Here is a 15,951-nt window from a genome sequence, read left to right as displayed (position 1 = left end):
TGTATTTGATGAGCAGGCAGAATCATTGCTGCAACTATGGGGTTTGCATGTGGTAGTACAGGCTACGAGGTTTGACTTTGATGCAAATGTTATCAAACAGGTCCTCGATTCCTTTGATGTTGATGAAGGCAGTGCCATTGTCAACGGAATCAAAATAACAGTGACGCTTGAAGCTGTTGCTTATGCCTTCAGATTACCTAATGAGAAAAAGCCTAGTACAGCATTTGTAGAACAAATCAATCATGCTTTGAAGGAAGATGAGGCTGCCAAGAAGAAAAGGAATGCTGGTGGGCAAGGGATTCCAGTAGCCGCACTGGATGTTCCCTCAGCCTACGGATTTATTGCAAAGGTTGTTAGCTTGAAAAACAACCCGACATATGTGTTTGAAAAATTGTTTGCAATGCTGTTGGCAAAAAGGCTAGATGATAAAGCTAAAATCAATCTTTGCCTAATTCTATCTCACAATGTATTGCAGCAGACTGTCAAGCTGAAGTCACAGAATGTATTTAAAGCTTGGTATGTCTTGCAGTTTTTGTACTCGGCTACTACTCCAGAAGCCTTTCCCCAGGTAAAGCGGGCTTGGAGTCCTAGGCCTATTCCACTAACTGACAATGTGTTGTTATCTTCAGATGAAGAAGACAAAGGCAATCAACTAGCCGTCACTGGACAGAAAAGGAAGGCTACACTGACCGAGGCCAATAGTTCAAAGAAATCCAAGATACTGTTAGAAAAGAGTACTGCTCTACTGAAGCAACTTGAGAGTCAGGTCCAAACCCCGGCCACTGGGAAATCTTCTGAAGACCAGACTTAGCAGTGCCTAAAGAGCAGACTCAAACAATAGTCAGCACTGAAACAAGCCAGCAAAAAGCAAGCACTGAATAGGTGGCAGCTAGTACTGGCAAAGGAAAGGGCCCAACTCTTGCCAGCCCGGTCCCCAAAACTCTTTTCAGTGAACTGGCTTTATCAATAGCCAAAAAGGATCGGTTGCAACAATTGCAAAATAACCCTTTTAAGGGAAGATTGGTACTTCAAAAACAAAGCTTCGCAGCATTGCCATATGTGGCTCCAGTCATGGTTTATGAGCCAGTTGAATCTGATGCCGCTACAATAGTGGATGGCTGCTCGGCGATCATCCAAGCATCATGGAACACTATTGTGCATTCCCTAGGACAGATGATGGATGTATCAGCTTCCGGTGCAGAAGTGGCTAAGCTGAAAGAAGAACTGGAAAGCAGCCAACATCAAACTCACAAACTTCAACAAAAAATGGCTGAACAGTCTCTCAGGCATGCTATTGCTGAGAATCAGTCAAGTTGCACAATTAAGGAGCTGCAAACAAAGATGCTGAAGATGGAAACTGAACATAGGCGACTGAATGAAGAAAAGGAGGCTGCCTTAAGAGATGCTGACAGATTTCAAACCATGTTACGAATGAAGCGTGCAGAGTTCAAAGAACTGCTCAACAACCACAATGTGTTAAAGGATTCCATTACTGAGAGATACATATACAATAACCTGGCTGATATACTGAATCCTCAGGGGAATGTAACAATGAATATGGATAATGTGAAGGCACTCCTTGGGACTATTTAGAGTGATTTGAAAGATAAGATCATTGAATATAATACAGCCTTGGTAAATCAGGCTATTATGGATTATATCAGCAAGCAAGATGATGCTGACGAGGAGTCTGAGCAGGAAGAAGAGCATGAGGAAGAAGAGGATGACAAGTCGGACGACAAGCCTGATGATGATGACTCTCCTCCTTCCCCACGCTTAGGCTCTGGAGCTGGAGGATCAGCTGCAAGTGGGGGCAGTGGACCCAACAAAGGCAATCCGGGTATTGCTCAGAACTAGCAAAACTAGCAGTCGGATGATCAACAGCAACAAGGCAGTGACCAGCACCATAAGGGCAATGCTGGAGAATCTCTAGTACAGTAGTCACAACACATTCCAGACAGCAAAGGAAAAACCAAAGCTGTGACTGCATCTTTTGAAGTTGATGCACAACACTCTTTGCAGCTCAATACATTGAATAAGAGATTAAGGCATCAACAAGCTCATATTACTAGACAATATTTTGAGGATGACACTCTGATCTCTGATTTGGAACGCTTCCAAAGGCTGTAGGAGCCAGGGAGATGGTTCGGCATTGGAAGTCGGCTGCTTTTCATGATCAAGGGCTGTGCCAACCTGTTCATCCGAACAGAATTCAACTATTGGAAAGGGTGACTAGTGGACATCGACTTCTGATGGTATGGTAGTCAATTCACATTGGCATAGACAGTCTACGGCAGATCGCCACTCCATAGCTATTGAGCTGGATTTGCTGCTAGGAAACAAACCTACATAGAGATGTATGAAGGAGGTCAGGAGTCAATTAAAAGAACTCTTGCTTTAGATGCAGATTGCAAGAGGTGTCTTGGATCAGAGGGTGCAGGAAATCATTGAAGATCATTGATGCCTTCCAACAGTAAAGGACCTCGAACCCAAATGTCAGTAGGAGAACATGCAACTGCTCTTCGAAAACTCTTTCAATTGGTCCGGATTACTAGGAAGATGATGCAACAGGAAAACCAAACTGTTCTCAAACTTTTGGAGTTTGTGCTTGATTCTCCAGTACTCCTGTATGCTTTACCTGCCAAGGAGGCGGAACTGCCAAGATTCTTCCCAGCCTTGTATCCTCAACATCCGGAAGCAGTAGATCGGCTCACTTATCTCAATATCACTGATGAACTCCATGACTGGTATGAGCGAGCCACTATGGAATGGAAAGCCTGGCAATCACTGGTCAATGACGCCCTCAAGATGGACACTGTCATGGATCTGCAGGGAGAAATGCAAAAGTTTAAACTCTGTATGGGACATTGGAAGATACAGCTTCATGGATTAACGAAGATCACAAATCAGTTACTTCAATTGATTGTGGAGTCTTCCAAGATTCCTGAAAAGGATATCATTGCCAAACCAGGACTGGGACCACAATACAGAGAAATGGCAGAGATTCTCTTCGAAGCTAGAATAAAGATGAATGAGCCACTCCCGCAAGGATGGATTCACACAGCCTCGCATTGTCATATATTGGTGAGAACCGGTCTGACTAAGGGCAAACGCAGTTTATATGATCCCGAGACCAAAACTTACAACGCCCTCACGCCTTATGAATTTGAGATGTCTACCGAAAGGCGGGATCAGCTTGAGCAGGAGGCCATTTACAGACTTATTGAAACTGACAATGTTGGCATTGGACTTTTGAGGCACCAAAGAAGAAGGGTAAGAGGAAGCGGGTTTAGTGGAAGGATACTGGGTAGTTCCATCTCAGAATCAGACGGTGCATTTTTTAAACCATCCCATAGGCAATGGAATCTTCTTGGTTGGACATCCTTAGAATTACAACTATATGGGTGACAAGCACTCAACAAGGATGAAGTATGGCATAAAGCTAGCAATACCAAAAGAGTACTATCATGAGGAACATCGGCCAACTCAGAAAACCAGAGGTGTTTTCTCACCAACTCACTAAAGGGGTTTAGGGTTCAGGGTTTAGGTGGATTTTTTTTCCCAGTCAAATGGAAATTTTGGGTTATACCAAAATTCAAGAAAGGAGGGAAGGATGTAGAAGGCCCAACAGGCGGGAACTGTTTCTTAGAAGGCTGATCAGCGGGAATTGCTAGGACAGACCCAACAGGCGGGAACTGTTTCTTAGAAGGCTGATCAGCGGGAATTGCTACACCAACAGTAATTCGGCAGTAATTACAGCAGTTACTGCAGTAACTTTGTAAGCCTATAAATAGGACCCGCTAAAGTGCCTCCAGAGCTTTTTGGCTTACGGAAGTTCTTTTAACTTTTGGCTTACGAGTTCTTGCTTCTAGACTTTTAGCTTCATAAGCTTTCAACTCTGTAATCACTTACTCCTATAATCAATTCTCAGACTTCATACGAGTTTAAGCCTGTTGTACACTGTACCAATTATCTTTGTTGTAACCGGCCTGTTCAATCCAAAAAGGGCGGTAGACTTTACTTTAAACCTTGATTTAGCTTTCACCCATTATTAGTCGTCTATTTTACCTGTACTTTCAAGACACAACAAAGGGGAGAGGGATACAGGCTGCTAGATTGCACCTGTATGAGTAGACGGACACCAGATTGGCCCCTAACTTAGGCGCCCCTTTCGGTATTTCTTTATTGTTCAAAAGAGGGAATAAACGCTGTGGTTCCCTACAAGCTGCCCCGCACAAACTCGGCTGAATTTCCACTGTTCCAGCCCGATTTCGGCAGCATAACTGTACTAGAACCCTTCACAGTCAGTATTCCCACGCATTGACTGACTTTCCCGACGCATACGGGCACTTTGCAAAACCTGGTGAGAATCTGCAGCACGCTGAATTCTCTGTTTTCAGCCGTGAAAATGCGCCAGATCACCTGTATAGCGGTCCCCTTGCGTCCCCGAACCTCCTGGGGGTATTAGGGTCCGTTTAGGGCCAAAACCCTAAACCTGCAAAAATACACAGCAGGCTGTAATTTACTGTTTTGGGCTCCGTTTCGCGTGCCGGTCGCATCCGTAGCAAGTCCTCGAGCTCCCGCACCTGTAGGGCTACTTTCCCTTTGAATCGGACGAGATTTCTGGCGTGAAACCTCTCCGAATTCACCTGTACCTGCGGGGGGATTAGCCGCTAGCTAATCTAGTACCTGTGCAAGAGGCTCTTGCCTCGGCAATCGCGCATGAACCCACACAACTGTACATTGGTCAAATGAAGAACCCACTAGTGGGGCATAACATACTGCCAAAGGGGAGAGAGAGGGCAGTGCGTAGCGTGCAGGGCATCACTCCTGGCACCGCACTGTGCATAAGAGGGAAAGCAAGCACTCCATAGCTCTTAACCTGTGACCAAAACTGAAAATGAGGCTCTCCCCCTCCTAAATTCAGCGCCAACTCTTGTTGCATGAGGCAAGTGCACCAGAAGGTGCCACTTGGCACATTTACAAGCATTTTCCCGTTTCGGGGTTGTCGCCTAAAAATCTCCCAACCGGCTGCCCAGTTGACTTCACGACAGAGTAAGAAAATGTTCCCCTTGTCATTCCGGAGGTAATGACGCCAACACATTTTTAGGTCCCAAAATAGTAGTTTCCTAAATTTTAGGAGATACTGCCATTGTATCTGTCTAGGTCATCCGACCCTCTTTGTACACTGCGGCCACATCCATAATTGAAATGTAGCCTCTGTAGCAAAGGATTCCACTTTGGCTAGTCAATGACCCCACTTTGGCTAACCGTAGTCTTTGTCCAACCTTAGTGCTCTCTTGCCCTCAGGCCTGGACTCCCTTTGGACAGTTCCACACTAGCTATGCAATGCAGGGCAGTTAGATTTCCCGAGGGGTGTTTCCAAAAAGTGAAAGTAAATAGATAATAAGAAAGAAATCAACAAAAAGGATAGATAGTAGTCACACGCTGGTGACATTTGTACTATTGATCTGAACTTATAATACCATTCTCATTCTTCCAGTTTGTGTCTTCCATTTCATTACAATTTTCCAGTCAGTTCTCTGTTCCAGTCAAGTACTTAATTCTCGTCATTACTAACTGAACTGCCTAAATAATTAGTAGCTCTGAACTCTTAACACTAGAATAGTTGTCTGAAGAGACCATCTGTCATTTCATGTATGCTAGAGAATGTGCTTTTTGAGAATGATGGGCATTGACATGTATGCATAAAGCCAGAGTTTGCTAAAGAATCGAATTGAGTGTTGTAGGTCTAATCGCGAACAATTACTCTTCTTTCAAGAGGGGGTATGTCACAAGTTGGTGACGTGGCAACCCTTAGGGGTTAAAGGCATAAAGCTCCCAACTTTGGACTAATTGGCTGAGGAACCAAATCCCTAAAAACTGATGACATGGCAGCGACTATACGAACGCAGCACGAAAATTGCGAAAAACATTGATTAGGGTTATAGACAGATTTGTAAATCGCAAAACTGAAAATTGGGTGCCAGCTTGTGGACAATAGTGCTTTTTGAGGGCACACCTTTTCAAGTTAGGTGATTTTGGGCCAAGGGCCTTTAATATGTGCCTTGGGGCCTCACTCTGGCATTTCAGGTCTTTGGAAGCAGGTATCGAGTCCCCTGGCAATTGTACCTTTGTGAAGGAATAGAAAAGAAATATTGAAAGGGGTACTGGGGTTTTGGGGCCAATGCTCTGGGAGTGGAACTCCGCCACTGCGTGTCTACCGCGTGGATTCTCTCTCTCTCTCTCTCTCTCTCTCTCTCTCTCTCTCTCTCTCTCTCTCTCTCTCTCTCTCTCTCCCCCCGGTACTTTGAAGTGCTAAAAGTTCGTTTATTTTTGTTGGCACGTGGTGCCCTTCCGTAACAATGTCGATGTGAGATTCTCCAAATGGCTTGTTCCTTCTATCTACTCTCTCAAGCGTCCGCGTTCTCCTCTACCTGCTTGCAATTGTCCTCCAAACAAGAAACCACAATCTTTGCAAGCCCGTAGGACAAGAGAATGCCTACACTAGAGTAGATTGCACAAAATCTTTGCGATAGAAGTCATTAAATGGTTGAAATCTTCAATTCCGATGCAATTCTTCGCAATAATGAAACTCTTTCATTGTCGATATAGGTTAAGGAGAGAGCTTGCACATGATCTCCATTTAAGAGGGATAGCTGAAATTGCAAGAAATTTACTGAAAAATAGAGAATCTAGCGATATAATGGACTGTTTTGATGAAAAGCAGCTTTGTATGTGTAGAAAAGTGGTGCAGGATGTTGAAATGAGGCTCTCCCAAGGTAGATACAACTATGGAAAGCTTCTAAGTGTCAGATTGTGGTGATGTGGTGTGCCCAACTAGAAAGAACTGGCTAACAGGACAAGAAGATTTGAACCGAGAAAGAGAGTTAAAAACTCTAGCCCCTACCAACTTATGGAGCACCGCCCATGGGGCCTAAACCCTAAAACTCAAAAGCTTGAACTGTGAGTTAGATATCTGTAAATTGCGCTGACATTTTGACGTGGAAGGTTGTACAGATTTCCGCGAATTGTGCTGGTTGGTTTTTGTAGCTTTTTGTGTGGGCTTCTAAGAGCAGGTGCTTTTGGGAGCAAGAGCGTTTAGAACTAATGCTTTTGGGGTTCTGCTTTTGGGCATCCCTTGTACTGTTCACAAGTGTCCAAAGGGCCACTCTTAGGGAGCATTCGTACGCCGAATCTCTGGAGAACTGGACCCTCATGGAGTTGTACCTTTGCAAAGCAATAATAAAGAAATACTAAAAGGGGCACGAGTCTTTGGGGCAAGTGCATCTGGGCACGAAACTTAGCCGTTCTGTGTTGACTCCTCTCTCTCTCTCTCTCGCTAGCACCAATGACTTTACATGTAGAAAGCACAATGGTGCTAGCGTGATTGACTATATGTTGTTCTCAGAAGCCACTTTAGATTGCATACAAAGCTTTACACTTGGTGAATGGAATCCGGAATCGGATCATAGGATGTTATGTATTGACCTCAAGTGTGGTAAACGGCCCGAGCATGTAGCCTCCAATCATGATGTGAATCATTTGTACCTACGCCTAGACTTCAAACGAGCACTTATATATGCTGATATGGTGGACCAAATGTTAAGCGTGATAGAGCATCAAGAGAGCCCAACATTAGAATGCAAGTGGAAAGTTTTCAAAGAAGTAATTTTCTCTTGTGCGAAGGAATGCTTTTCGGTGAAACACATGTCTTGCAAAAGGTTTAAGAAGGGTGGCACCAAGAAGAAATGGTTTGACATGGAATGTAGTCAAGCCCGAAAACACTTGCTAAGATTGGATGCAATCAAAGACAAGGAAGTTTACTTGGAATGTTCACACACATACAAAGCACTTGTTCAAAAGAAGAGGAGAAGGTGGGAAGTCGAAAAACAACTTCTTTTAGCACAAGAGAAAGCACATGCATGTGGCAAGTTTTGGCAAAATCTAAAAGGCAAGCGCGTTGAGAGCTTTGGTGACTTGACTCTTGAGGATATGTATATGCATTGTAAGAACCTCTATGAGCAACCCAATGTTGATAAGATGGAGGGTTGTAGCTCCCTTCCATTTATGTCTCCCTTCTTTACCATTGAAGATGTATGCCGCGCGCTTGAGAAACTTGCTACTCGCAAGGCAGGTGACCTTCAAGGTGTCAAGGCTGAAATGATTAAATGGACAAGCAAGAAAACACGATATTGGATATGCGATATGTTTAACCTTGCACTTCAGTATGACATGCCTCATGATTGGAGTGCAAATTGGATCAAACCTTTGCACAAAGGAGGAGATGTAAACAATGTGAACAACTATCGCACTATAATGGTTGGTTCTTTGATGGCAAAGTTATTTGGATGTATCATGGAGATGAAGATAAGTGAATGGGCTAAAAAGAATGGCAAACGTGCGCTTGGCCAAGCAGGTTTTCGAAAGCATCATAGCACTATTGATCACCTTGTCACTCTTCGAGTTCTTATGGAAGCGTCTCGATTGAAAGGAAAAAAGTTGTATTGTTGCTTTGTGGATTTCAAGAAAGCTTTTGACATGGTACCGCGAGGAAATCTTTGGAGACGTATGCAAAGCCTTCAAGTGCCGAGAGAATTTATGCATGCAGTATTTCGCATCTACCAAAAAGTGATATGGCGATTACGTATGGGAGATGGAATTTCAAAATTTTTTGCAAGCACTATTGGTGTCAAACAAGGATGCCCACTTTCCCCAACCCTCTTTGGGCTACTCATTGATGAATTGGAATGCATGGTTCTTGATTTTATGCAGCAAGAAGGCATAGAAGAGGTTAAGATCGGAAATGCGGTGATCATGCTTTTGCTTTATGCCGATGATGTAGTGCTCTTGGCACATACCTTAGAAGATGCACAAAAGCTTATGAGTATCTTGGAACGCTTTTGCCTACATAGTGGGCTGATCGTGAATGGATCCAAAACCAAGGTTATGCTTGTAAAGACCCTCAATGACGAAAATACATGCATTGTATACAACAATGAGAAACTTGAAGTGGTAGATCACTTCAAGTACCTTGGCCTTGAGGTTCCATCCAATCATAAATGGAAGGATTGTGCAATGCGTCGCTTGGAAGCCGGAAAGAGGGCTTATTATGCATTTGAGAACATGTGCAATGCAGGAGAGATCAGGTGTTGGGCTCTCAAAAAGTACCTCTTTGACACATTGGTGACACCGGTGCTTCTTTATGGAGTGGAGGTGTGGGGTGGAAGCATCGGGAAGTCTACTTGGAAAGAGTTTGAGAATGTCCAAAAACGTTTTCTCACCAACTTTCTCCAAGTCAAGACACAAACACCCTACATGCTCTTACTTCTTGAGTCCGGATCGCTTCCCATTGAGGTCTTGGGCATGGAAAGGGTTGTGGAGTACATGCGTAAGACACAACGTAGCCCTTTGCATAGACTTCCTAGAATCGCATATGAAGCAAGTCAAAAGGTTCAAAAGACATGCAAGAGCAAAATACTAAGTTCGGGGTGGATGCTTGATATCAAGAAATGGTTTGGAAGATGGGATGCATGTCACTTGGTCAAGGATGCGTCGATCGACTCCCAAGTTAATGAGGCCTTCTTACAACGCCAATGTATCATGGCTTGGGAGAAATCCGGAGGTTCTCGCTTCAGCCATTACACCACACACGTTGCCCCAAACTACAAATCTCTCTTCTTCTCAGAACGAGATAACCGAACCCATTCCTACATCCTTGAGCCCATCCCGTTGAGTGCGATCCGCACCATTGCCTCCATTCGTCTTAGCTCCCATTCTCTACGCTGCGAGACAGGACGTTGGGGCACTGGCGAGGAGTGTCATCGACTTTGCACCTTATGCCCTCGTCAAGTGCGAGAGAGTGAGTACCACACACTACTTGAGTGCTCAGCTTTTGACCACATTAGGTCCTCTTTTCCCCATATATTCAGCCATGAGCTCTCCCTACATACCTTCCTCTCCCAACCACGATGTGGACTCTCTATTGCGACGCTCATTTCAGCCATTTTTGAGCATCGAGAGTCACTTATGAACTCCACTAACACCACGTGACATGTTCATTTGGTCCCATAGGTCATATTTGACCTCCCAGGACGATAATAGAACTATCTCTCTCTCTCTCTCTCTCTCTCTCTCTCTCTCTCTCTTTCTTTCTGTAGTCAAGTTCAGTTATTTTGTTCGTGTGTTGCTATTGATTTCTTGCTTGGAGTGTCCAAGCCGGTAACAGTGGCATCAAATCTCAGAACGATTCTTCTTCTACAGAGGAATTAATCCTTTCTGCATCACACATGGGTTCTTGCGGAGATTCTAATAGAGACGACATTCCTCCGACCTTTGGTCTGCGGGAGACTGAAGAAAAGATGAGTCCCAACGTGGAAACAAAAGAAACCAACGGAGATTTTGGCAAATTTCCGGCAGGGAATCTCGACAGAGCGGAGTGCTCCAAAGACCCAAAATATGTGAATCACTTGAAGAATTACTAGCTTGATGTATTCACTCGAGATGGTGAGAGGCCATCGATTCTCCTTTCAAGACGATAATGAAACAAAAAGCAAAGCTAAATGCAGAAAAGCAAAAATTGTACTCGCAGAAAGAGTTTGACAAAGCTCTTGAAAAGAAGACAAACTAGTTGATGAAAAGCTTCAAGCACTCCCAAAAGAAGAATAAGACAACGGATTTCCCGATTTTTTGGGCCCGGAATCGACTTCCAAGAAGCGCGTTTGTTTCGAGGATGACCCAAGTTTTCCTTCGTCTTCAAAGAGTTCCGCCACTTTGTCGTCCTCTAGTTCTAGTGAGGACGAGAAAATGTGGAAGAAGCGGAGAAAAAGCAAGAAAAGTAGATTTTTGCAAAAAATGTAGAAGGTAGAGGGAGCCATCTAAAAGTTCAAAGGAGAGACCTCATCTCATCCTTTGTTGATAGTTAGACAATAAGAAAAAGAACAAGAAGACCGAGGAGTTAAAGGATGGGGGTCAAGCAGCCAAGTGCTACAAGGACACCCATCGAGCCCTTGAATTTGTACAACAATTTGACGTCGCCTTCTCAAAAGGATGCTCCAAGGTATGAAGGGTGGCTTACTCGAAAGGAAATGCATAGACATGGTGGTATACTCTGTTGTTGCACAGAGAAGCACCTAAGAAGTGGGTAAAATTCACGGGAGTTTTCACTTCTGCGTGTATTAATAGAATGAAGAAGATTTCTTCAGGGCTTGACATCATTTAAGAATGAATAAGGAAGACACTTTGGATGACTATTGCCAAAGGCTTTGGGATACTTATTTGTCAGTGTCCTCGTTTCGGAGGATCACTTTAAAAGACCAAATTGAGCGGTTGTGTTGTTGTGGATTGCTAAAAGAGATTCGATGGTATTGTCTGCAAAAGAAGTCTGACTCTATTCGGAGGCTTATGGGACATGTCAAGCAAGGTTTTGGTATGAATGCCGGCTCATTGACCTATCCTACGGACAAGCCAATGTCCACCTCAATGGGGCAAGAGTCTTCCAAGGAAAAGAACGAATCAAGGGAACAGGATGATAGTTCATCAGAGCATTGCAAAGAAGTAAGGGAATCAGCTGATAGTTCATCTGACAGTTTGGAAGAAACAAGGGGATCAATTGATGATTCATCAAAGAATTTCGAAGATTCAGATTGAGGTGCCAGTGGACAGGGGAGGCCAGCGGGGCTACCAATAGGTCACAGGACACAAGAAAAGAACAGAAAGGTAAGCTAGATCCACCGGATAAATTTGGTCAAGGGAACTTTTTGGCTCTCTATGCAAAGTGGATGGGATAGAACCTCGCAAATTCTTTCAGTTTGAGCTGTACCTTGAAGCTTTTGGATTATTAGCGGCGTCAGCGGGTTGAATTCGGTGTGGTGCGGATTGCACAAGAGGGGAGTCACTCCATTGCTTTGTCACAGATTGCCTAGATTGAATAAAGTCACTAATTTCTCCTCGAGATTTTAGGGATGCAGAGAGACTAACAATATTTTGCGGAATGACTTTGTGAAAATATGTACATTGATTTGGAAATTTCCTAGATTCTCTCTCATGTGTGTATTGTTAGAGTATGTGTGAAAGAGATGAAATGTCTGCAACGTTTTGTTTGATGAATGATTTGAACTTAGTGCATCTAGACATGTGTTAGAGATAAGCGAGAGGGAGATGTGATGGCTAAGTGAATGTGAAATGAATGTGATTCTTGTGCATCAAGGTTTCTATATGGATGAATTGATTGGATACTGATGTGAGTGCATCAAGAGTTTCGGAAGGATGAGATGGCTGCACAGGGAACTAAGAGTGCTGGATGGGATGAGATGGCTAGATTGAATGATTGAAACACAGTGTTAGTATGAACTAAGTGTGTGATTTGCGAAATGCATTCTCTGTGAATGTATGGTCATGTGGGGAAAAGAAAGGATATGCATCTGATAGTAACGACGAGATTTAGTAGATCAAGACATCTGTGAAAAGATCAGCGAAGTCTGGATGTGATTACTCTAAATTTGTTACAATGATTATGATTTGTATTTGAGACCCTCAACAGAAATGTGATTGATCAGAGGCTGATGTCTTTGTAGAAGTGCTGGATTTGTGGAGTCTAGTGAATGAGTACATAGAATCAGTGTCTACTGAAGCAAGTTTTTGTCCTTTGGTTGCATTGTAGGCATAATTGAGGGCGATTACAATATTTTAGGAGGGGGGAAGGTCACAACATGGTGATGTGGCATGCTGAACTGGAAAGAATCGGTCGAGAGGACAAGAAGATCTGAACCCAAAAAGTGTGGCGGAGAGGACCATAGGGTTAGAGTTTTTAGATTAGAGTTAAAAACTCTAACCCCTACCAACTTATGGAGCGTCGGCCGTGGGGCCTCAACACTAAAACTCAAAAGCTTGTAAGTGAGATTTTTGTAAATTGCATTGACATGCTGACGTGGCATGCTGTAAGGATTTCTGCGAATTGACTTTAGATCCATGTATCGTGTCAAGGAGCTCATTAATGCTTGGGATTGGGTATTTATTCTTGATTGTAACTTGATTCAATCCCCTACAATCGACACATAGACAAAGCGTACCATCCTTCTTTCTCTGAAAAAGAATGGGCTCTCCCCATGTCGAACTACTAGGACGTATGAATCCTTGCTCTAGAAGTAGGCGAAGTTGCTCTTTCAGCTCAATAGCTTCAAGGAGAACATCTTTTAAGGTCTTTTTCAAATTGGTTTAGCCCAAGGTATAAGATCAATAGCATGATCTACTTCTCTAGGTGGTGGAAGAGTTGTTAGCTTTTCATGGAAGACATTTGAGAATTCAGAAATCCATGAGAGTTAAGAGTTATCATAGCGCAAAGAGGTTTCAACCCTAGGGGCGAAAGTCATCAAGCCACTCCTCATGAAAATAAATTCCTTTGGCCCTCATGGCTTACTGAGTTCTCAGATGTCTTTCTTGAAGAGCTCACAAGTTTACCACCACCTAGAGAAGTAGATCATGCTATTGCTCTGATACCAATGTAAAAGCCCCTCTAGGTACACATGCTTAGAGGCTCGTTTTAGTAGTCCGCTAAGTCCATGAATTCCCTTTTGCACGCAGCTCAATTCCTGTAGTCAAACAGTCCACTTAGGGAAGCGATGGTTTTTTCTCGACATTGAAGAGGTACAACCACCAATTCTCACAAACTGATCTTGTCTTAGACTCTTCGTACTTAGCATTTAACTAGTGGAAAGCTACCCAACTTTTCGGGTCCACCCATCCGTTGAATGATATATGAAAGTTTCTATTTTATCCGACGTGAATTTTGATATGGGTATAGTTTTTATTTCAAAAAGGTAATCTTAAGCATAGCAATACCAAGGGTAGAAGTTCTAGTTTTAGACAATTTCTAACTTGAGCCAACAAGCTACAAAGATTTGACCATAAACAAAATCAGTGTACACTTTAGTGCATTTTATTGTATTCTATTTAGTGGGGGTTTAGTATTTAAACCTGAACCCTAGCTTGTTTTATGAATAGCTGGGATAACTCCATTTGTGGTGGCTGGTATCGAGTTCAGTAAAAGAATTGTAAGTGCGTCCATATCTGTCTGAATATATATTTGCTGTACAACTGCTCATAGGCCTTGCTTTGCAGGCGGCACAAAGAAACTGTAACGTTTGTGGAGGATCTGGGCTCGTCAAGAGAGACGAGTACTACTTTCGCTGTTACAGTTGTGGTGTGTATCTAGTCAGGAGGCTTTCTTCTGCTAATCTCCAATTTTACTGATCTTGGAATCCTTACATGGGCAGGAGGCTTCTTACCATGGCAATCCTGGAAACGGTTTTTTACAGGAAAATAGCGGCATCTTTGGCCAAGTGTGTCGCTGCAAACATGGATAGTGTCTGGTTGTGTTAAAAGGGTTTGGTGTAACCTAATGTATCCTTCAGAGTGCACTTATTCTTGATGTGTAAGCCATGTTTCTGGTATGGTTGTATTTCTTCCTCAAGGTTTTCGAGCCGATTTTGGATTCGACCATGTGTTTGATTGTGGCTGAAAGGCATTCTGACAGTCTCATGTAGACATAAGTGTCTTGTGCTCTATGAGTTGGAAAGCAAGCCTTTGGATCCGTGATAACAAGGTCAAGGCCTTTTAGGATGCCCCAGGCTACTGTTTATCTTGCATAATAAGAAAGAGTTTTTCATGTAGGTAGTGAGAAACAGCTCAAGCTGTGCTCTGCCATCACCACTTGTGCGACCACTCACTGTCTCTTGGCTTTTGCCCTAGGGCGCTTCAGAGCTCCATTGATCTCCCTTCCACAAGAACCTGATGCCGTTCACATGGCCGGCCAAACTGTAGAGAACAAACAGAAACATCAAACACAAACAGTGCATTGAGAAAGGTACCGATGTCGGGCATTTCTGTAGTCATTCTCTATGTTGTATTTCTCAATCCCAAACAGGAAAAGTTCTTGTCAGAGTTTTATTGTTTATTTCAAAAAGGTCGAATTTAAGAAATATGAACTTGTCAAAAGTTTGATAATAACATGGTATATTTTTGCATCACAACTAGGTCCCCCTCAGACTGAAAGGTGAGAAACTGACAGCTATTTCCATGTTACCCTTGCAGCATAACTTATCTATTTGTTTATAATGTAGCGTGTGTGTGTTACACTCCCACTTCAATTGTTCCTCTCTTGAAAGGCTGTAAATGATAATTGCAAGACATGCAACACACTTCTAAATGCATCAAGAGCAATTGCAAGAGACGAGAGAAGACTCGCAGGCATTTGTCCACAATGAACATACGTCTGTCAGACTTACCATCTGTTGTGGGCAACAATGACTCAATTGAGCATCTCATTATTGAACTACATTCCAAAAAAAGATTTTTTACATGCAATGCAAGGATCAGAGCATCAATCAAATCTTACCACTCTGGCAACGCAACACACATTACAAGTCATTTGTTATGCTGATTTGTTATCAACTTCTTTGTCATTTCATCTGGCTCATAGATAGTCCGCCTAGTGGGATCAATCAAGTAATTAGGCATCATAGTAGCTAGGAAGCTTGCTAATGTTTCTTTCATGATCTTGCAAGAAGCTCTCTAATCATACCATGGCACTCACAGAGCACTGTTCTTTTTAAGGTTTTGTTGATTAAAAGAGAGAAAAAATTGTTGACTAGGTGAACATAGCTTCGGCAGACGGACACGGCACAATGTATGCAGTAGAGTGCCACATGCTTCAAGTTGTTTCTTGAATTTAAAGCAAATACCCTCGCGTCTTCTTCCTCTCAAAGACGGTGTAATCTTCCACTCTGCCAAACGATGGACTTGAGCAAGGAGGTAGCATTGATGAAGGACCAGAAAGCACTGATGATGGACCAGAAGGAGTCCTTTATGTGAGAGATATCCCTTCCCAAGGGTCTATGCACAAAATATACAATGTACCCCTTTATACAATTTTGAATATACATCAGAGTTGTG

At 43.1% G+C, this 15,951-nt stretch overlaps 1 protein-coding gene across 1 annotated transcript in view; it reads left to right on the top strand.

Annotated features, from left to right (window-relative positions):
* LOC147454985 (uncharacterized) overlaps nt 1-14,494 on the top strand; it is a 38,583-nt gene extending 24,089 nt beyond the window's left edge. The window contains exons 2-4 of the mRNA XM_086516834.1: nt 14,002-14,051; nt 14,119-14,200; nt 14,274-14,494. Coding sequence (XP_086372960.1) covers nt 14,002-14,051; nt 14,119-14,200; nt 14,274-14,323 — 182 coding nt within the window. The 3' untranslated portion in view covers nt 14,324-14,494. The remainder of the gene's footprint in view (nt 1-14,001; nt 14,052-14,118; nt 14,201-14,273) is intronic.
* Nucleotides 14,495-15,951: the final 1,457 nt, after the last annotated feature.

Source organism: Adiantum capillus-veneris, chromosome 7, assembly GCF_014529385.1.
Source record: "Adiantum capillus-veneris isolate H3 chromosome 7, ASM1452938v2, whole genome shotgun sequence".
Taxonomy (NCBI): domain Eukaryota; kingdom Viridiplantae; phylum Streptophyta; class Polypodiopsida; order Polypodiales; family Pteridaceae; genus Adiantum; species Adiantum capillus-veneris.
Note: the sequence above shows the minus strand (reverse complement) of the source record. Positions and strands in the feature narration are given on the sequence as shown.